This window comes from Eublepharis macularius, chromosome 8 (genome assembly GCF_028583425.1).
Source record: "Eublepharis macularius isolate TG4126 chromosome 8, MPM_Emac_v1.0, whole genome shotgun sequence".
In the NCBI taxonomy this organism is placed as follows: domain Eukaryota; kingdom Metazoa; phylum Chordata; class Lepidosauria; order Squamata; family Eublepharidae; genus Eublepharis; species Eublepharis macularius.
In genome coordinates, this window is record NC_072797.1 from 44,194,427 (window position 1) to 44,217,281 (window position 22,855).

At 45.4% G+C, this 22,855-nt stretch overlaps 2 protein-coding genes across 3 annotated transcripts in view; both read left to right on the forward strand.

Annotated features, from left to right (window-relative positions):
- The window catches only part of RASGRF2 (Ras protein specific guanine nucleotide releasing factor 2), a 159,218-nt gene that overhangs the window by 111,480 nt on the left and 24,883 nt on the right, over positions 1-22,855 (forward strand). For both annotated transcript variants that reach the window (XM_054987368.1, XM_054987369.1), the window contains exons 18-20: positions 5,185-5,291; positions 20,018-20,130; positions 22,529-22,589. In XM_054987368.1, the coding sequence (XP_054843343.1) occupies positions 5,185-5,291; positions 20,018-20,130; positions 22,529-22,589 (281 nt within the window). The remainder of the gene's footprint in view (positions 1-5,184; positions 5,292-20,017; positions 20,131-22,528; positions 22,590-22,855) is intronic.
- Positions 13,446-15,191, forward strand: LOC129334973 (uncharacterized). The gene is made up of 2 exons (XM_054987370.1): positions 13,446-14,838; positions 14,997-15,191. Exon 1 carries the CDS (start codon positions 13,660-13,662, stop codon positions 14,812-14,814), a length of 1,155 nt encoding a protein of 384 aa, XP_054843345.1. The 5' UTR covers positions 13,446-13,659; the 3' UTR covers positions 14,815-14,838; positions 14,997-15,191.

Sequence of the window (22,855 nt, forward strand, 5' to 3'; positions counted from 1 at the left end):
CAATCAATTAAACAAATGATAATTGATAATAGAAAAGATGTTCCAGAGTTTCCATCACCAACTCCCCCAGGTGTGCGATCTAAGTGTTCATGACATGAGGGCAGAGGTGTAGCCCTATGTCATGTACCTTGTCATCTAGAAAATGGGTGTCCTGGGTGGGATTTATTTACTGCTTAGCTGAGCTGTGATTGCCTGCAAAGTTCGTAAGCTATGCCATAGTTGTATGAATGGAAATTAGAGGCACTCAGAGAATTATTTTCTCCTTACGATTGGATTCAGTGGAATTATTTCATTTTATATCATCTCTTTTGCTGACCTAATATTACAGCACTGTTAGTTTTACTCCAGTAGCAGGTCTCCTTAATTGGTTGGGGGAATTAGCATTAAAGAGGCAGCAAGAGGGAGGTAACTGGGGTTCTTCACCTATTTTTACAGTGATTATTCCCTTAGAGAATGCTTAAATAAACAGGCAAATGTTCAACAGGAAATGTTTTTTAAATTAAAGAGGAAAAAAAGGCAAACAAAGAAAACCACACACAGCATACACACAAGGCTAACTAAGAAAACAGTGAGGAAATGGGAAAGCAGTTTTGGGGGAAGGGTGATAATTACCAGTCTCAAAGAGGAGGAGGTTTGCAGAGGAAACAGCAAGAATGACCGGTGTTTCACTATCAGGAGTTTGGGGGTGGATGGATGGATTCCAGAATCCACACACACATAGCACATGGCTGGGAATCCAGTTATAGGGCAAAACATTCCCTGGAGCAAAACTGACATCTTTACCACAAAACAATGGCTTAATGGCTATCTCCAGAGTTGAACAAAGGAGTTTGAGGGTTCCTATCTGAGGTGACTACCTGTGAAAATATTGCTTGATGACCTGGTAAGTACTGGATAGGAAATGTTCTCAGGTTTGCTGAATAGCTTTGATTAGGGTAAATGGGTGAGGGGAAGTAAAGAAGGCATTGATTAGGTAGGCAGTTTTCTCAGGAAGTCTCATTATCTCTGTGTCTCTGGGGCATGGAGGGATAGTCAGTCAGTCATCCATCCCTGACTCATATCCTGGTAACTTTCTAGTCTCCAGGCCAGCTGGCATTCGCTCTGTCTTGGCAAGGGGTTTATGATATTCTATCTCCATAAACTTCCCTTTCAGTATAAGGAAGGATCTGACTGCTTACATTATGAGCGGACTTTGGAGTGAGAGAGCTTGGGATGTCAACTAGATCCTTGGGAACCAGGGGAAGTAGAGCAGCCAGATTCCCAGCTCTTGCTTACTTTTTAGTGCATCCTGCCCCTTCAAGCAGAGTCTCTGAAGATGGAGTACCTATTAGGGGTTTGCAATGAAGGATGTTAGCCACAAAGTTTGGACTTTGCCCTTCCTTTGAAGTGTTCATGCTAAGTGCTTAGCCAGTATTACTACAGTAATAGCTCCTGACTGGTGAAGTGAGAGCTCTGTGGTGGCTGCAGCTGGCTGCATAAATTTGGCTGGCTGGGCAGCTGGCAATTCTGATAAGCGAGCAGCACCCCGTCCAGTCCATTACACTGGGCTGCTGCTGCTGAGCCTTGGCCAGGGCCAGCAGACATGGCAATGGGCAGGTGCCTCTAGTTGCATCTGCCAGGTAGCTCTCCCTCTCCCTCCTTACCGTGTGCATCTTTGCCAGCTCAGCCTCCCCATGTGTGCTGATCCCCTGCAGCGAGCATGGAGCTGGAGGCCTCACTGGCGCAGTCAATCCCAACATGGGCAAAACCTGCCTGATGGTGCACTTCTGCAGGGGTGCCTTCATGACAGCACAGAAGCCACCATCTTTCCCCCAGTAGCTTACAGACAATGTAAGCGCCCTGGAGGGGCTGAATGTGGCCCACAGGCCATATGTTTGACAGTCGTGATCTAGAGCTTCCTGATAGTGATTTATCTAGGGAAGGGGGTGTGATTGGGTGCTGGGGAGGGGCTTGGGCTGCTGCATGGGAGGGAGAAGACTGATTGCAGCTGTAGACAGCATCCTGTGTTCCTCCAGACCATTTGGGTGGGGCAGTGAAGATGGTGACTTTTCCCTTTGCCTGGGCAACTATGGGTTATGTCATCTTTTTTTTTTTATTGTGTCTGCTGCTGTTGGGTGTTCCTGGCCTGCAGTGGCTTAGGGAGCTGACTTACCCCTGGTATGCCTGCTTACTTCCATGCCAGCACAGGGGTTTGCATCTGTGGCCCAATGGCAGGTGGCTGCAGCGGGGTAGCATGAGTGCTTAGGAGTGGTGGGGCATTGCCAGGGAGCTGTGCTAAAGTAATTTCAGCTTATGTTGACATAAGTGAGAGATATGTCAGTGTTAGAACTGATTGGATCCTTGAGTGTTTTTGCTCTTCTTCTCCCTTCACCTGGATTGCACTGTGAATATATTTTTTAATAATTAAAAATGTTATAAAGCTTTTATTTTGTAGAATGTAAACTTTGTTTCAGAGGTACAAAGGCTCCCAGGGGATATCAAGGTTATTTAATATTTGAGAAAGCAAGTCATGTGTGTGTGTTTAAGAAAGGCTGGATTAACAAGGGTTAAACCAATTTACAAATTAAATTGTAGCCCACATAAACATTCTCTAGGTGTTTGTGAAAAACCACATTAAAGTGCAAGCTCTTATTAAAGGCAACATTATATAAATATTTAGTTAATAATAGCATACATATATGAGATAATTTTTTTTTGAATTTTTTTTTAATTACCTACATTAACTAACAATACAGAGGGAAAGAAGGGGGGCAGGGGAAGGAAAGAAAAAAGACAGCAACATATAACAACACTACACTACAAATAATGCTTTCCCTTCATACTGCCATTATTAAGAAATTAAAACTTTGTAAGATATTGATGGAGTGGTTGACCTTGCAAAATACAAATTACAATCCAAATTAAGTCTTCCTCCCTCCCCTGGGCCTCGGACGCAGTTCTCTCTGAGCAGCTGCAACCGCAGTGCTCGTTCCCTCCCCCCCCCTTCAGACTTCAAATCCTTTTCTTCTTGCTTGGTGTCTTGCTGAAATTCTTGGTTTTTGTCCTCAAAATCCCTTAGTTGATCTTCTGATGTTATCTTGTAAGCTTGATCTTTGTAACTAAACCAGATACCTTCCGGAAATAGCCATTTATACTTTATTCCACGTTCCCTCAGAAGAGCTGCAAACCTTTTATACTTAAATCTCCTTTTCCGGACTAAGAATGGAACATCCTTCAGTATCTTAACTTTATTACCCAGAAAGTCCAGATCCGCATTGTATGAGTTGTATAGGATAGTGTCTCGGATCCTCTTAGATGAAAAATCGATGATGATCTCGCGAGGCAGCTGACGCTTCATTGCATATTTTGAAGAAGCCCGATGGACTTCCAAAATGGCGCTTTTTACCTCTTCTTTAGTTGCCCTCGCGGGTGTCGCCAATAGTTCCGAAGCCAGATCCCTTAAATCCTCATTTTCCTCCTCTTTCACGTTCTGGAGGCGCAAAATTGTCTGTGTTCGTTCCACTTGTAGCCCGATCAGCTGGTTCTCCACCAGCTTTAACTCTTTATTCGCTGCCCTCACAAGTGACGCATTTTCCCGAGCAGACTTCTCTGCCCCCCCGCTGCTTCCTTAATGGTTTTCACTTCGCTCTCAATTAAGCCCACCCTTTGATCTGTTTCATTCAGCTTGTCAACAAAGGGCTTTATGGCTTCGATAACCGACCACCAAGTCCTCGAGCGACTCTCCTTTCCCCTGCAGGGCAGCCGAAATTGACTTGCCCAAAGCGGGACTCTGCTTTTTCGCTGCCATTTTAGGGGGGGGGACCGCCGACCAAATTCTGAAACTCAGCGAGGGGGAAGAACGAGCCTTCTTAGCTTCAGATCCCACCACTCCTTCGCGTGCGCTTGTAATAACAGAAGGGATTCGCTTACTTACAGGCTTCCGCCTAGTTCTGCTCTTTGCCGTTTTCCATGGCCCAGCAGCACTCGAGGTGCCGCGCACGTCTGCCGGCCTCCATAGGAACAAATGGGCAATTTACCCCCTGCATCGATTTCAGGGGGCTCTTCCCACCGCGTTCCGGACCCTGCCTCCCTCACTGGGAGTCCTGGGGGCTAATCTTCGCAGATCAGCCACCCGGTCAGGCTGCTCGGGCGCTTCCTCCCAGACCTGCGGAGAGGAGCGTCCGACATGGCCGAGAAAACGAAACCGAATCGAGATAATATTATTTTTAACTACTTATAAAAATAATAAAAACATAAACGAATTGCATAGAACTTTTCAAGATTCCCAATGATGTTTCCGTCAGCGTCTTTCCAAATGCCTTCCAGTCCTCTTTACATTATCCAGCTCTATGGTGAACCATGGGCCTGATTTCTTCTGAAAGGGAGGGAGGGGTTGATGAGGAACAGTCTTGTCAATAGTTTCAAGGAGCTTCAGATTCCATGCTTCCACCATGGCTTCAATAGGATCTGAGTTTGGAATTCTAAAATCCCTCAGTGATTTTGGAAGCTAGAAGGATCCATGATCCTTTGAGGAGCTTCAGATTCCATGCTTCCACCATGGCTTCAATAGGGTCTGAGTTTGGAATTCTAAAACCCCTCAGTGATTTTGGAAGCTAGAAGGATCCATGATCCTTTGTGGGCAGACCATTTTAGCTGAGCCCGTAGAGCAACATGATGTCACTTCCGCGTTTTTCCATAAGTGATGCTATGGTGCATATGACACCATTGTCCTCCCATGTCCCTGCTGCAAGCTCAGCAACCCTAATGGGCATGACCTGGCAACCCTAATGGGCTTAGAAGGTTGCAATTCTGTTAAATAATACTTAATGTACAATACCAATTTTTCGAAAGTTATCAACTTAATACAATTGGGGAAAGACTGGTTGATGAAGGAAAGAGTTTACTTAATTTGGGGCTTCCTATTTTGAGTATAATAAAATGTTGGACAGGTGAGTTATCTGTGGTGGTGGGAATGAGTATCCAGTTGAATGGTTATGCAAAAATGGAATGGTAAGTAAATAAATAGTGAAACTTCTGGTGACAGTGACCCATCTTTCTTTGTTGTATCGTTGTTGAAAAGCTGGTGTGGGCCACCTAAGCCAACGTATAGAGCTTGCTGAGCCTTTGGAATTTCCTTTGGTGATTTCTGTAGACCTGTTTCTTAGGTTCACTTATTTAACCATGATTATCCACTTAATTGCATAGGATTCAATAACACTGAACGGACATGTGATAAAGAGTTCATAATACGTCGAGCAGCCACCAATCGTGTTCTGAACGTTCTTCGCCACTGGGTTTCAAAACATTCTCAGGTATTTTTATATTATATTTTCCAGAAAATATTCTGTTATGGAAGAGATCTGCTTCTTTTGCATTGTTTGTATATTCAATAAAATTTTCCTTTAGTAGTACTATGTAATCTATGTACTAGATTCTAGAGGTCCATAATATGAATAGTACAGTTTTTACAAGGCTGCATTATTAACATTGTCTTTAATGTTGCTGCTGCTCAAGAGAAAAAAAATAGCTTAATTGTCATGATTAAAGTAATAAGAAAGTATGTATACTTCTTCTTGAGAGTAGATCCAGGACTTGATTTAATGTAGTCATATGTTTAGTCTGGATTTCCTGAGTAGATTTGAGGAATAGTATATAATATATTAACCCTGCTTCCCAGTCTTTTTCTGTAAATAGGGTTGAACTCTCCCAGTCCTTCTCCCCAAAGAATGGCAGTATGTCAGACTTATTCATAATTCAAACATTATTTTACCCTATATGAAAATTAATATTGGAATATGGATATTCTCAAGGTAAATTACTTTGTGAAGGATCTCAGTTACTTGGAACAACATTAGTGTTGCATCTCCCTGACAATGATTAGAATTGGCATAAAGTAAATTTTATTTATTTAGTTGATCTCTTAAAATCTGCCCTTCTATGAAGGAGCACAGGATGATATAAATAGTTTTTGCAACCTCCATTGTATCCTCACAATGATCCGGTACAGACCTGCAATTACAAGAGCTGTGCTCTGTTCCCTGCCTCCATATGTTCCTTCCACCAGGAAAGGATCCTCCCAGAAGCCCCTGGAATGTCTATGGTGATCTCCTTTTTTCTAGTGAGAGCAGATGTTCCCTGATCAGTGGTGTGCTTTCTTCTAGGATGGAAACCACAGCCAATTCCTGACCAAGTCTAAACTGTAAAGCAGCAACTGCTTATTCAATAAAATCTGCAGCTGCATATTAACAAATAAAATAAAAATAAGGTATACTCAACACAACCACGTAAACAGCAACAAAGAACATTTCATTTAACTGCACAGATGAACACAATTGAATTAAAAGAATTTCAAGCTTTGATTTTCTGCAGCTGCTCAGAAAAAGTACATTCTCGTCAGATTGCAAACTCAGCATAAAATCCACCGAATTAATTACTCTGGGTAAACTGCAGTCTTTCCCAGCCAGGCTCTTCTCCATCAATGAGTTGGATCTTTTTAAAGTAAAGCCATCAAACATTTTAACTCAGAAAGCAAATAGGAAGGAATGTCAGATTTTTAAAACAGTGCTAAAAACTGTTACGTAACAATCCCTGTTGGCTAGATTGCTCTTTTAAGGTATCTGTGCAGTATCTCTAAAGCTGTGGGGTACCAAATCTGTAAAATGTCTTTGATAAATATGGAATCGTTTTATGAACATAGCTTGTAAATTTAACTAATTATATCCAATCATATCTGACAGATATGCAGTGCAATCCTTGCATATATACTCAGAAGTAAGTTTCACAGTATTCCAGGGGCTTATTTCCAGCGGAATGCCTAAGATTGCAGTTAAAACTGCCGCTGTTGGACCAGAAGAATGAGCAGCCACCTGCAATGCTGTTTCCTACTTTTTGCTTGACGCTAAATGAACCTAATAGATTTCCTTGCATATTACTCATTCCAAGTCAGGGACAGATCAACTGTATGTCCATTTGGAAATTATAACATTTTCTCTTATGTTTGTCATTACCTATTTCAATTCAGGCTAAGTTTAAGGTAATTCAATTACATAAATTGATTATGATTCAGTCTAGATTTAGTTCTAAATTAGCCATAACAGGAATTATAATTGTGGAATGGAATAAATGCTATCTTCAAATGTCATGAACCAGCTCCGGTTTATCAGTAACAAGACTTATCCAGGAAATCCCCCTATCCTCCTCTCACCCATGGGGCTAAGATTAGAGACTTCCTGCTTGTAAGAACCCAGTTTGTGTTGGGTGGTGTGGTTCTCCTCTTGCAGCAATCAGTTGTCAGGTGGCAGATGGCGGCCTCTTCCCACTGCTGCAAGAGGCAACAGGCGGGGATGGCTAGCCTGCCATTGATATATTGACAGGCTGGCAGCCTGCCCTGACAATCTGTGGGTGCTGATCAGCCCCCCTCACTCCCAACCAATGGTGGGCTGATTAGCCCCCCTCACTCACTGGTTTCAGCAGCAACAAAGGCCAGAAAACAGCAGCAGGGAGGTGATGGGTCCAGCAGCTGATGGCAAGCCTCTCCCATGCTCGCTGGTGTGGCAGGCAGCCAAGTATCAGGGAATGTCATTACCCAGCATCACAGAAGCAAAAGAGCCTACACCCCTCCATAGAATCACCTTGGAACCTATACCCTGTCAGAGAATTACCCTGAAGCTGACATCCCAACCAGAACATCACCCAAGAGCCTACATCCAACCATTGAGTCGCCCCTGAGCCTATGCCTAATCAGAGAATCACCCAGAGTCAACCCATCTTCAGAGAATCGCCTGCCCACAAGCCAATAAGGAACTGTAGAGAGGCAGATGGGGTACAGAGCTATGGCAGGTGGTGCCAGAGGTGGTGTTGGGGTGAGATCCAGAGGGTGGACCGGGGGCTGATGATCCGGGGGGGGGGATAAAAGCTCCAGCACCAAATCAGGGAGCAGGAGACAGGAGGTATTGGCCCTGCCTCTGAATGGCAGCCCTCCTGGGAAAAGACACCAACCGGAGTGACACAACTTAGCCCGTTTTTCCACATTGGAGAAAAAGGGACATCCCACCAAGATAGTGGAAGGTCAGGAAGTGGTCCCCATCCAGGAGGAACCTCATACTCCTCTTGGAGCAGCGCATGGTGGGATCATTCAAAAGTGAAGTGAGCAGTTGAGTGGGGTCTCAAACCGCTGCAACAGTCAGGAACAATGAGAGATAGAGACAACAGGCTTGGAGGAGGCTGGCTGTGGGGAGCTCTGCCTTCTGTATACTTAATGGTTCCACATCCCATTCTCCCAGTCAGCTGTTGTAATCCCCTTGTCCCAAGCCAGGTGAGGGTGCTAAGGCACTGAATGGGAAATGCACTCTGTGGACCAACCCATTGTCATGGATGGTTGACCCAAAGTTGTCATCTCTTGTGGCATTGATGTCAGCATCAGGCAATGGCAAACAATAAGTTGGGTGGTATTTGGGCTTCTATCACCACAGGAAAGAAAGGTCTCTGGAAGCAAGACAGTGATTAGAGAGGAAATACTCTTTATTGCTGGTGGTCTTGGGCTAGGCTGTGCCTTGTACCTCCCTCCCGCCAAGCTTCCCACTAAGACTACTGGAGCATTATAGTCAGTGATTGCTCAACAAACTGACGTTTGTTTGGATGAGACATTGGGATCACCATGGTATGTGAAGAGGGTACTTTGTTTGTAGCAAAGCCATCTACTTCCCTTTGCCCTGCTCTTTGCCTAATATTTTTTCCATCCCAAATTTAAAGATCCAGGAGAAGTGATCCTGATAGAATTCTATTGAGATCCAATGGAAAGAATAAACAGTTGGGGAGGAGGTCCCCTCAGTGACACCTTGAAGGTGGGAGTTTCCTTGCAAATAATTAGATTTATCTGACAGTCTTTCCTTCCTTGCTTGCAAGACACCTGCTATTTGAATAAGGTTGAGGGACGCTTGTCAGTTGGCCCTGGTGAGAGGCAGGAGGGTGGCAGTGATTCTCAGGCCCCATTTTGGACTTTTGCTTAGGGCTCCAGAATCACTGAGAGTATCTCTACATGAGACACCTTGGAGCATGTTCGTCAAGTGTAGGGAGATGCAATGTTAGCTCGGAAGCATAGTTTAAAAAGACAGAACTGGTGGATATCACTCCTCAGAGAGTTTGTTAATTTCGTCTTTGCCTCTCCAAGGCTCTGCAATTTCACCTCTCCAGTCTAAAACTGTGTGAGATCTCAACCAGAGGGTGGCGAAGAATGAAAATGGGCAGGAGCTGCCTTCCAGAGCCTGGCTTGGACCTGGAGAGATAATAATGGGCTGAAGTTTCCGTTCTGGCATTTCACAGCCCCTTCACTCAGCTCCCTGCTGCAGGTGCTGTCTTTTTAAACTACCCTTCCCAGTTAACATTGCATCTCCCAACAGGTGTTCTTCACATGTCAGATGTCTCATGTAGAGAGACTCTGAAACAGCCCTTGGGTACGGATCAAGGCAAGAGATTCTCCAGTCCAAGAAGAGGGAACTGATAATGGTCATCACGTTTTCCCTGGGACTTTTTCCCCCTAGGACATATTTTTGTTAAAATATTTCACATGCTACGAAACCACCATTCATCTACGGTCTTCCTGTGCAGTCCCACATGGGACTGCGCACGCGCAGGCCTGCCGATACCGGAGATTTTAATAGCTAAACACCACCAGGGGGCGCTCCCGCCTCTCAGCGCGCATGCGCGGCCGCTTTCCCGCCGAAACGGACCTTAAGAGGCGGAGCGCCCCTCACATACCCTCAGTTTCTCTTTCGCCGCCGATCGTTGAGGTTTACAGCTTTCTTCGTTCGCGATGTCTGAGAAGGCCTTGTTTAAGCGTTGCGAGACCTGCAATCGTAAGATGACAAGGTCGGATGGCCATTCCATTTGTTTATATTGCCTTGGGGAAACTCACAACACTCAGGCGTGCAAGCACTGCCGCGCGTTTACCTCTAAGGCCAGGGCGGAACGGACGGATCGTTTGCATGCCTTTCTCTGGCAGCGTGCGATGTCGGTCGAGGACCCTCCACCGAAGTCTTCGTCTGCTCCGTCTGCGTCCTCTCGTCCTCCTGTACCTTCGGGTTCCAAGACTCCTCGTTCTCAGCCGTCTCCGAGTCGCTCGGAGTCGAGGTCCGAGAGGATCCCTTCGGGTCGGAGTTTGTCGGAACCGACCGCTTCGGTTCCGAGACATCTAGCAAGTCGACCTCCTTCGATCTCGTCGGCTGTCTCGGCTTCACCTGCTCGTGGCGCCCATAGAAGTTCGACTCCGTCGGTTCCGAGGTCGACTCCGCCAACTCAGACCACCTCTACGGTTCCGATGACTTCGGATCCTTCTGTGAGATCGAAGGCCGTTCCTGAAAAGAAAAAGAAGAAGCATAAGCATTCTAGTAAGCATGATAAGGCAGTGTTGGAAGGCTTACTCACCTCTTCCCCGTCGGTTCCGGTCGACTCCGCTCCCGTCCAAGTGGAGCAGCAGGCAGAGGCGAGTGATCGTCCGCAGTCCAAGACTCCTCCGGACCGGGTGGCTCAGGAGGACGATGTCATTCTCCTCGAGAAGCCTCTTACCCCTTCCGGTCGGGCTCGATCGGCCTCGTACGAATCGGACTCTATTCAGTCGGCTCGGAGTCGACGGAGTCGGTCTGCCCGTCGCTCTAGCTGTCGGACCCCACGGTCCTATCGGAGTCGATCCAGGGAGAGTCGACGTCGAGATGATCCTGTCCCTCGTTACTTTAGTAGGGAGAGTTCATACTACTCGGACCGGCATTATAGAGGTGCCTCGTTGTCTCCCTCATTTCGAGTCGGTTCCGATGTTGGCTATGACCCGTCCCGCCTCCCGTCGGATCGGGTCTCTCCACGACCCCGGGCCCGTTACAGTGTTTCTCCTCTGTCGGAGTCACCTGAAAAGGAGATTGGGCCATCTGATGAGGCCTCGCCCACTGATGATTTTCGGGCCTACAACGAGTTGCTCCAAAGAATGGCGAAAGCCCTGGACCTTGAAGTGACTTCCACTGAATCTAAATTTACTGATAAGATATTGCAACATATCTATTCGGGTTCTACTCCCTCGATTGCCTTTCCCCTTATTGAGGGGTTTGCTGATCTATGGAAGAAGCTGCAGTCTCGACCTGCGTCTGCTACCGCCACTAATCGAAAAGTGGAGAGCTTGTACAGAACCAAGGACGATGCTCATCCGTTCCTGGCCGTTCACCCTCCTCCATCCTCACTTGTCACCGAGGAGATGCAAGCTCGGCCTCGCCAGGGCTCGCTATCGGCTCCAACTGACAAGGATAGTAGAAAGATCGATGCCTTGGGTAGGAAGTTGTATACTTCGGCTACGTTTGGCATCAAAGTGGCGAATTATGCCGCAATGATGGCGGCTTATCAGCTGTTTTTATGGAAGAAGGTGGCGTCTTTTCTTCCTAAGCTTCCCGAAGATCAGCGCACTCTGCTTCGGGTCATTCAGGAGGAGGCTGTTCGTCTATCCAGACACCAAATTAATGTTGGGAGAAGTATGGCTGACACTGCGTCTCGATCACTTCTCTCCTCGGTGGTACTGCGCAGGTACGCATGGCTTCGCACGACCGCCCTGCCAGTTGAGACAAGGAACAGGGTTGAGGACCTGCCGTTCGAGGGCACCACTCTGTTTTCAGAGAAAACTGACGAGTTCCTCTCTAAGAAGAGGACTGACCGTTTGACAGCCCGCTCGTATGGGGTTCTACACCAGCCGTCGCAGCAGCCTTCTCGCCCATACTATCGCTCCTTCCAGCGTGGCAGACAACACCGCTATCAGCCCTATCAAGGGTATGCTTACCAGCAGCGCAGGAGCTACCAGAGCCCACAATCTGCCTTTCCCAGACGAAGGCAGGGCCAACGTCCCAAGCCTGGTTCCCAACAGCATCAGGCCAAGGACCAGGACCAATTGCATAAGCAATTCTGACAATCACAGGGACCTGACCCCACATTTGGGGACAGGCTTAATGCTTTTTTGGATGCCTGGTGTTCAATTTGTTCCGATGTTTGGGTTTTGTCTATTATCCAGTTTGGTTATAAAGTTGAATTTCTTGGTTTACCTTACCTACGTCTCCCTGTGTTTTCTTCTGACCCCCCTCGTTCAGAGATCCTGGGAGAGCTCTCAGCCCTATTGCAGAAAGGGGCTATAGAGGAGATTCCGGTTGCTTCAGCTGGTTTGGGGTTCTATTCCAATCTGTTTTTAGTGGAGAAGAAGGATGGTGGGCTTCGGCCTATCCTGGATCTTAGGGGTTTGAATAAATTTATACGAGTTCGTAAATTCAAAATGGTTACTTTACAGATGGTTTTGGCCTTGTTGCCCCAACAGTCGTGGTTTGCAGTCCTGGATCTGAAGGATGCGTATTTTCATATTTCAATTTTCCCTGAACACAGGAAGTTTTTACGTTTTGTCTATGGGCAACGTGTCTTTCAATACAATGTTTTACCCTTTGGGTTGGCCACTGCACCTAGGGTGTTCACCAAGTGTGTGGCAGTAGTGGTGGCTCATTTACGCCTCCAGGGCTGCCAGATCTTTCCTTATCTGGATGACTGGCTCTTGGTTGGTGATTCTGCTGACTCTGTGTCCAATCAGGTGTATCTCACCTTAAATTTATGTTTACGCCTGGGTCTTTTTGTTAATCAGAAGAAGTCCAAGTTGACCCCGGTGCGCTCCATCCAATTTATTGGAGTGGTTTTGGATGGTGTTCGGGATGCAGGCTTCTTGCCTTCAGAGCGTGCTGCAAAAATTAAGAGGCTTATTTCGACCCTTCAGAGGTGTCGTTTCCAATCTGTTCGCTTTATCCAGACCCTTTTGGGTTGCATGGCTTCTACTACGGCTGTGGTTCCGCTGGCCAGGTTATTTATGCGACCCTTCCAATTGTGGTTCAAGTCAGTATTCTCACCGGCCCGTGATTCTCAAAATAGGAGACTTTCCGTCCCTAGGGGGGTGCTGTCCTCCCTGGAGTGGTGGCTGGATGATGCTAATTTATTTAAAGGGATGGAGTTTGGTTTTCACCAAACTCATCTGTCAGTTACTTCCGATGCTTCCCTTTTCGGTTGGGGGGCTCACTGTGCTGGCCTTTATGCCCATGGGTTATGGTCTGAATCTGAACGTGAGGAACATATTAATGTTCTTGAGTTACGGGCAATTTTATATGCATTGATCTCCTTTACAGATGTCGTGCGGAACAAGTCCGTTCAGGTCCTGACCGACAACACGACGGCGATGTTTTACATCAACAAGCAAGGTGGCACGGCGTCTGTGGCTCTCTGCACGGAGGCGATGAGACTCTGGAAGTGGGCCATAGATCATGCTGTCTGGCTGCATGCAGTTCACATCCCGGGGGTGCAGAATTCCATGGCGGACCACCTGAGCAGGCTCCACAGGGAAAACTACGAGTGGTCCCTCCAGGACAAGTATCTCACCCCTATCTTCTCGGAATGGGGGACTCCAGAGTTGGACCTGTTTGCGACTGTGGAAAATCGCAAGGTCCTAGCTTATTGTTCCAGAGGAGGAGTAGGCCCAGAATCAAGTGGGGACGCGTTTCAGTTAAGTTGGTCAGGTCCCCTGTGTTATGCTTTCCCTCCGTTCCCGCTTCTGGCACGGGTCCTCAGCAAGATCCAGAGGGACAGAGCGTCCGTCATCCTGGTGACCCCGTATTGGCCGAGGCAACCATGGTTTCACTCCCTTCTGAGTCTACAGACTCAATCGATCCGTCTCCCGGTGGTTCCCGATCTCCTGACCTGCGGGGGGGTTCTTCACCACGACATCAGGAGACTCAAACTCACAGTGTGGTTGATCAGGCCGGGGCTGCCTTCTCCGAGGCTGTGACTAATGTTCTCTTAAATGCTAGACGTTTGTCTACCAGGCAGTCTTATGCCCTTAAGTGGGACAAATTTTCTGTGTGGTGTAGTCGCAGGGGTTTGGATCCTTTTGAGTCCACCCTTTCTGAGATTTTGGACTTTTTGTGGGAGGTAAAACAGGAGGGTTTGGCCAACTCCTCAGTCAAGGTTTATCTGGCAGCCATCTCTGCTTTTCACCCTCCAGTGGATAGAAAGTCTGTGTTTTCCCACTATTCTGCCAAATTATTTTTGAGGGGATTGAATAATTTGTTTCCCCCTGTGCGGGCTTTGGTCCCTCAGTGGTCGTTGCCCCTGGTTCTGACTCGTTTGATGTCTAAGCCGTTTGAACCCTTGGCTTCCTGTCCACTTCGTTTTTTGTCCATGAAAGTGGCCTTTTTGGTTGCGGCTACTTCAGCCAGGAGGGTTGGGGAGCTAGCAGCGTTATCTTGCGAGCCCCCTTATTTGAAATTTCACCCTGAGAAGGTCGTTCTTCGTACAAAGGTTGAGTTTTTACCTAAAGTAGTATCCCGTTTTCATTTATCTCAGGAATTGGTTCTGCCGGTTTTCTTTCCGACTCCGGCTTCTGAGGCAGAGGCGGCCCTTCATTCTTTGGATGTTCGCAGGGCCATTTTATTTTATTTAGATAGGGTAAAACCATTTAGGATTGACTCTAATTTGTTTATTTGTTTTGCTGGACCGAAGAAGGGTAACCGGGCTTCGGCTCAGACTATCTCTAGATGGGTGGTCCAGGCTATACTGACCTGTTATTCTGCTGCTAACTTACCTTGTCCTTTGCAAGTGCATGCCCACTCCACCAGGTCCCAGGCGTCGTCAGCGGCTCTCTTCAGAGGTGTTCCACTCCAGGACATCTGCAGGGCGGCGACGTGGGCCTCGGCGGATACCTTTGTGAAGCATTATGCGCTGGACATCCTAGATAGAAAGGAGACAGCGGTGGGCACAGCAGTTCTGCACTCCATCTTTGAGTGATGCTTTGGCGTCACCTCCACCCAGGTATTTAGCTTTGGAATCTTCCCATGTGGGACTGCACAGGAAGACCGTAGATGAAAAACAGGTTTTACTTACCATAACTGTTGTTCATCTAGGTCTTCCGTGCAGGCACACATGCCCTCCCTCCTTCCCCGCTAACTCTCTTGGTACTTACCTTGCAGGGGGCGGCGAAAGAGGAACTGAGGGTATGTGAGGGGCGCTCCGCCTCTTAAGGTCCGTTTCGGCGGGAAAGCGGCCGCGCATGCGCGCTGAGAGGCGGGAGCGCCCCCTGGTGGTGTTTAGCTATTAAAATCTCCGGTATCGGCAGGCCTGCGCGTGCGCAGTCCCATGTGTGCCTGCACGGAAGACCTAGATGAACAACAGTTATGGTAAGTAAAACCTGTTTTTTTGCAACCTGAAAACCTGTCTGCACAGCTTTTTGGTGCAAATCTTGAGGTTTTAAGCTGCAGAATATCCTGGAGCTTTGTACATTCTTCAGTAAATAAACCTCAGTGTTGGAGGGTATATTCAATGAAGCAGGGTTGCACATGGGTGTTTGTGTGTGTGGTGAGGATCCAGTGTTGAAGTAAATGGTAATGTTTATTCATGAAGGTCCACTTGTGTATTTTGCACATGTATGAAACCACTAAGTTTGCTTGATTCTACAGTATCAGAGCAACAGTTCACCTGTTTGCTATGCTATTTCATACTTTCACTAACTCATCAGTTTAACTAAGCATATCTTCAAATTATTTTATATTTATTACAGTAAAACAGTTGTTACTTTTTAAAAAAGTATATCCCAAAGAGGCTTAAGAATGAAAAAGAAATCTTGTCATAAATGTGAAAACTATTTAAATTGCATATAAATATAATTGTACTGCAGGGGAAGTGAAAAGTTTTTTTTGCTATATAGCAACAGCCTTTTTGCTTGTAAGCTTTAAACAGCCCTCTGAACATTCAGTTGCTACATGCCAGATATTTCTGTAGCTTATTTCTGTTGCCACGTGAGAAATGTAGAGCTTGCTGAAGTATCATAGGGAAAAGATTGTTCTTATTACATTACTCTGGTATCAAAAGAGGTCATTCTTCAGTGATAAAAAATATGTATTTCTTCCCAAAGACTTAAAGTTATTGCCCTTAAATTGTGCCAGTGCATAGTTAAGAAATGTCTACTTCATATCCTCACACCAGTTTCTATCATCATAGAAAATGTACATTTAGATATCAGTCTAATATTAATTTGAATTTCTTAATTAGAGCCAATGTGATAGTGATTAGAATATTGTAATAGGATCTGAGAGATCCTGGTATAAATCCCCACTCTGTCATGGAAGCTTGCTGGGTCAGTCACACTCACCCTAACCTACTTCACAGGGCTGTTGTGCGGATAAAATGGAAGAGAGGAAGCTGCTTTGGATCACCATTTGGGAGAAACAGGGATATAAACGAAGTTCATAAATCAAAATATGTAATTCTCAGCATGGTCAAATCTTTGGAATCTTATATTGAGAGATTGGATGCATGGACAAACAAGTCAGATCTTCAAACCTGAAAAAAATGCCCCAGGTTTCCAGAAAAATCTGAAATATATGGGTTAACACCCACTAAAATGATAAAAGGAGCACTGTAGCTTAAAGAGCATCAAGGCTCTAATCTGGAGAACCAGGTTTGATTCCCCACTCCAACACTTGAAACCAACTGGGTGACCTTGGGTCAGTCACAGCTCTTTCAGTGCTCTCTCAGCCACATCCACCTAGAGGATGATTGTCATGAGGATAATAATAACACACTTTGAAAACTACTCTGAGTGTGGCATTAAGTTGTCCTGAAGGGTGGTATATAAATCAAATGTTGTTGTTGTTATTATAAAGAAAAGAATGCCCTCAATGCTGTTGGTAGGCAACCACAAGAACATTGCCAGCCTTCCAGCCTTGATTTGTGTCAGTAAGAGGCAGGGGGAAGTAACAGGACCCTTCCAGGGCTGTTTTGGCCTTTGAAGGAGGATTTATCAAAGCCAGGCCCACCAGCAACCACCAGGCAGCTTGCTACCACCTGACTTGCATTTTTCAACCAGGCCCAGCTGCTTTCTACTATTCAACAGCAACAACCACATGAAAGACAGCGTGGTGTAGTGATTAGAATTTCAGACTAGGAATTGGGGGATGCAAATTTAAATCCCCACTTTGCTCACTGGATGACCTTGTTTCACCTCTGCTGTGATATGAACCTAAGCAAGCCAGTCTCAGCAGCACTCTCATTCCTTCCAATCTTCAATGAGGAAATATATTACATTGAGAATTGTTAAAACAGATTACTGTGTAACATATATTTTATAATTAATAGTAACTATAAATTCAAAAATTCCCTTTCATTAAGTAAGGGGTGTTTTTCCAAAGGAGGAAGCCTCCCCACTTAGCAGAAGTAAGTGCTTGGATCTTTTACAAACAGGCTTGGAGCAAGGGACAACCAAAATCAGATTTGTTTGTTAAGCCAAAGAAGTCACTAAAAGCCAGAGTTAAAATATGTAGTAATAAGTGTAATAAGGTGTATGTCTAGGCTGCCAGCCCCCCCAGCCAGGACAGGAGATCCTCCACCCCACCTGCTGCCTCTTGGCCCTGCACACCTGGCCAGCTGTAGAAAAAGGCATGGGGGGGGGGAGCATGCTCCTGCATTCCCCTGTCATGCCGGAAAATGATGTCATTTACTTGCACAGCAGGGAAGCTGTGGGTCGTGCTAAAGCCAGATTTATTAAAAATTGCCGGTTTGGAGGTGATTTTTAATGCATCTGGCTTCAGCGCAACCCACAGCGCCCCCATCACACCAGGAAATGATGTCAATTAAGTACTCCACTGACTCCCCCCCCAGGCCCCTGGTTTGGCTCCTGGGGGACCAAGCAACCCTGTGTGTGTCCCAACTATACATTCGAAGTAAATATACAAGAGTTTCAAGAACTTTGCAAATGACTATTGTTTCAGTTTCTATGGAAACAGATGCTGAATTGCTACCCACATAGTAGCAAACAAATTACTATAAAAAGGAACTGCTGCATATGTACTGAATAGATGAAGCTTTTCAGTTTAAATCCTTTATCCAAACATCTGCAGTAAGCTCAAATGCAAATGACTAGAATTAGTGATTCTCAATGACTCCAGCATTAACATCTACAAAAGATATTTTTATGTGCCTGTACTTTAACCTCTCCTTTTCTACTACCAGAAGATTTAACCCTTAACAATATTCTTATTTTTTTAAAAAACAAGAAAAAGATAAAAGAGGATCTTAAACAAACAAAAAATCGTAAGTTGAAGTTCCAAAACAAGAAAACGTTTGATTTATTCACAAATGATTTGAAGCACAGAGAATGTTTGTTATGTGTGAGCAAATCAAATTATTTGGGCACACAATTACAGATAGATTTAGGAAAAATTACTACTTATAGAACTACAAAGGAAGAAATATTCCATAGTGCGCTAAATATTATACCTACTCTTAAAACAAATGTCATTACAGTAATTCTAGACATACTTACTTGGAAGCCTGCTCCACTGAAATCAGCATGAGGCTTTTTATGTAAAATATTTGGAATTATGATGTCCTAAGGGCAATGGGCAACCAACACAGCAATTATGCTGAAGTCAACAAAACTTGAGTACCAGGGCTAATATTTTCCTGGGAGTAAGCCCTATTGAATAGACCTGAGTAGCATTCTGAGTTGACCTTAGGACTGCTGTTGTATTCACTAGCTTTAGCTGCGCTGAACTATATCTGTTGGTCTTATTATGTCCGATAGATTATGATTCATCACACCCTGAAAAATAATTTGAAAGCAGGCTGCAATAAGAAATATGTCACTATTCTGGATACAATCTTTTATAAGACCAGCTGTGCATTTCAAAATAATTGAAAGTGAATTTGTTACACCATGTTTTTAAAATGGTGATATGAATGGTCCCTCATTAGCATACCTATTCTGTTGGAATCAGTAGAACTTAGCTCCTATCCTGAAGGCATATTTGCAAAATGTTTTAAGTGTGTTCCTAAAAACAAAATGTGACTTAAGCAGAAACTTATGCAAGTACCCTCATCAGGGAGATGGGCACAGCTGCAGTTCATTGTTCACTACATGCATAGTGATCAAGTCAAGTTTGCTGCTTCATAATGCAAAAAATAACTGACCATAGAATCTTAAGTAGGATTGCACTGTGACATTGTATTTAGGATTTACTGTAAAGCTTAACCTCCAATATCGTCCTGAGGTTACATTAAATAATAAATATTTGATGTGTTCTTTAGCATCAAAATATAAGCAGGGAAGCGTTGGTTCCCTTTCCTACGGTATAGTATGATAGTTTGTTCTCAAGTAGGGTTGCCATTCTCCCACTGGGGGCGGGGATCTCCAGATCCCACCCTTCCCCCCCCACACCCACTTATGGAGGCGGCGGCAGCAGCAGCAGCAGCAGCAGCAGCAAGAGCAGGTTCTTGCTGCGAGCGTGGCTGCTCACTCTCACTTCCACCGCTGTCACTGGCTCTCACCGCTGCTGCTGCTTCTCACCGCCACAGCCCCTGTGCGCCAAATGAGAGCGAGCAAGCGAGCAGCAGCGGCAGCGAGAGCGGTGGCGGCAACAAAGGCCCCCTTTGACCCAGGAGCACCCTTTGACCCTGCATGATGATGTCACTCACAGAATGACGTCATCACGCGAGCTGGGAGCGCGTGCACTACGCATGCACATGGAGATAGGAAGCCGGGGTGAGTACCAGCTCCCAGTCCCCCGCCGGGAGATTACAGGGTCATGGGGATCCCTGTTGAGGGACTCCAGGTCCCTAGCAACCCTATTCTCAAGCCTTCTTGTTGACTGCCTCAACCCTATAGAATGGCCAGTAAAAAGGAATGCATAGACTGCTTTACTGACAGTTTTCATGAAAGTCTGAAAGGAAGAACTCTTCCATAGGCCATTTTGCTGACTTGGGATCAGTTGGATGAATTGGTCTGTCTTCATCTCTGATTGATTCATGTATATCACTGAGCTGAAACAAGATTTTTTTATGATAGAATTCTGTAATGTTGAAGATGTTTCCATTTTATTATTGTTTCAATATTATTTGAAAGTAGTTTGGAACTTTAAACAACCATCACTCACCCCATTACAAAGAATAGCAGTATAATGTAATTTCTTAACTTGGAATCCTTTTTCTTTTTTAGGATTTTGAGCTAAATAATGAACTTAAAATGAATGTTCTAAATCTACTGGAAGAAGTTTTAAGAGATCCTGACCTTTTGCCACAAGAAAGAAAAGCTACAGCAAACATACTGAGGTAAAGAATGAATTCGTTAATATTTTGAGGAAAATAGCCCCTTTCCAGTCAGTACTTCTCCAAGTGACACATACCATAAGATTATATACACATATTTGCTATCCCATCTTGCTCTTCCTTCCATAAAACTCTGACAACGGACAGGCAGCACAATCCTGAGAGCCGCCATGGTGGAGGTGGCTGGCCACCAGTACAGTAGCAGTGCCACTGGTCTGTTCCCTAAGAGCAAATCACACAGGCTGGGGACCAGAAAAACAGCCTGCAGCAGAGCCACACAGGCAACAACTGCACGTTTCCCCCAGCAAGCACTGGAGACAACAGGAGCATGATTGTGCAGTAGACATAAACAGGGGAGCCAACCAACACCAGGATGGCAGCCACGGGGAACCAGCTCCAGGAATACATGAGAAGAGGGTCCTTACTTGAAACCCCATCCGCACCCCCTTAAAGGCACAGGCCTGTGCAAAACAGAATTGAGACAGCAAGAGGGAAGGGATGATGTCCATACTATCCTGCGCACCAAGGTTCCCCAATCTTTTTGAACTTGTGAGTACCTTTGGAATTCTGGTAGTGGGTGCAACCACAAGCTGGCCATCACAGGAGGTGGAGCTAACCACAAAATGACTGCCAGAGGAGGGCAGACCCACATATACAGAGGAAACCCAAGTGCAAGAGAGAAGAGGGATAATGTAAAAATACACTGGAAAAGAGTGGTGAGAGAAAATAAAACAAACACTGTGGTGGGAGCTGCCAGTGAAAAAAGGTTATTTTTATCTGCATAGCCAATCAGATCTTCAGTAGCCTGCTGGGTAAGAACCCCACCTGGCCCCACCCAGTTTCTAAAAAAAACTTGGCGAGTGCCAAGGTGGCCATGGGAGCCACATTGGGAACCCCTGCTGCACACCATCAATCAAAGCATGCCAGCAGCCCTGGGCCAGACCAGGTCCCACCTATGCACCATCCCAGGGACCCAGGGCAGCCACAGGCCTCCAATGATCAGTGATGAGGGCACCTCCTAGCATTAGAGAGCCCAGCCCAGGAGCCACCCCATCCTCAGATTTGTACCAGGCCTGCAATCACTGAGCCATGTATGGAGCAACCTCCTTGCCAGCTGTGGCACCTGTTAGCCAGGAGCCAGCCACTACACTAAACAAATTGCTAGGAGGGAGAAAGGCAGCAGGGGCATGGGGAGTCATCCCCTGCCAGCCCTGAGGATGTACCATGGTTTTGAGGACACACGACAGGACTCTAACACTATGACCACCTACCATGATGGGCGGGATCTCTTCACAAGGCCTCAGCACCAGGCCTGCTCTTAGGGCCATGAGGGCACAGGCACACCTCTGAGCTGGTCCAAAGGTGCCATTCCACTGCTTCCAGACTAACAGCTGTGTCCATTCAGTGTGGCCTAGGGCAGAGACCTGTTCTGCCTTCATACACCAAGAGGCATAACTGTATGAGGTCACAGAGCTTCTTCTAGCAGTAGCCAGGGCCACACTGGCAGCTCCACCACCAGCCAGTACAACAGCACCTTCTCTACCTTAGTCCAGTTAGGATGGCGGTGGGCATCGTTGTCCCCTGGGCCCAGTGTGGCCATGCCAACATGCCACAGGGGAATGTCTGGGGTAGTGCCAAGTGGTTTAATCCCCTATCCCTCTACAAGCATACTTTGTATGCACTTTCGAGTCTTTTCAGTGTTATCACTCCATCCTTGGAATGCCCTCTGAGAGGTCTGTTTAGTGAATACACTTTTATCTTTCAAGCTTCAGATTAACATTTTTATTCTCCTGCTCCTTTTCTTGAATTCTGTTGTTTTCATTGCTGTTGGTCTATTGAAGTTTTACTCTAGTTTGATTGGCTTTATTAGTGCAATTTTATATTTGTAGCTATAAATATTGGTAGCTGCCTTGAACATGTCTGAAAGAAAAATATGAAAATATTTTAATTAAATAGCCTTTCCTCGCCCATCTATGTGACTTAGTACATTCCTGAATTCATATGTTTTCAACAGCGGGAGCAACAGAAAAGGCAGAGCAATCTCTTCCTGTGAGATGGGTTTGTTACACAGAATTTGGTGCAAAATTTTGATCAAAGCAAGTTTGATCAGTAGCTCCATGTAATGGAATTGCTGGCTGTCTCACTGGTTACCAGTCTAAATAGTCAGTCTTCAAGGCTGTCAGAACATAATGTTTTCTTTACGTATTTTAAGTATAACATGTACATTACACAATTATCTGGAAAATATTATTAGTTGTTACAAATAATTTTAATTGCCTTCTAGGCAGCAATTATAAAACTTAAAGGTTCTCAGAATTCCTACAGCGTGACTTCAGGAGTTCTCCTGGCTACCATTACGTTCATAATCTGTATATGAAATATTTTGTCAACTGTTTTTTAGGGCGATTTCTCAAGAGGATCAAGATGACTCTCAATTAAAAATAGAGGATATATTGCAGATGGTGAGTTCATCTAGATAAGTGTGATTATAAATGACAGGTATAAATTATAAATGACTAAAATGTTCATGTTCCAATTTTGGCTGGAGAATTGACCAAACTGGGTTGGGGTTGGAATTCTCTCATCAGGAAGATAATGTTACATGATGGTAGATATCTGTTCAATTGAATTTTAAGTACTGATCCATTTGATTCTGTTGAAATCAAATTGACCTAAAAATATTTTGCTTATACTGACCACTCCACATTGTTGTAGAGCTGTGGCTCAG

Coding starts and splice junctions, on each gene's coding strand:
- LOC129334973 (XM_054987370.1), top strand. CDS start 13,660: ATGGTTTCACTCCCTTCTGAGTCTACAGACTCAATCGATCCGTCTCCC.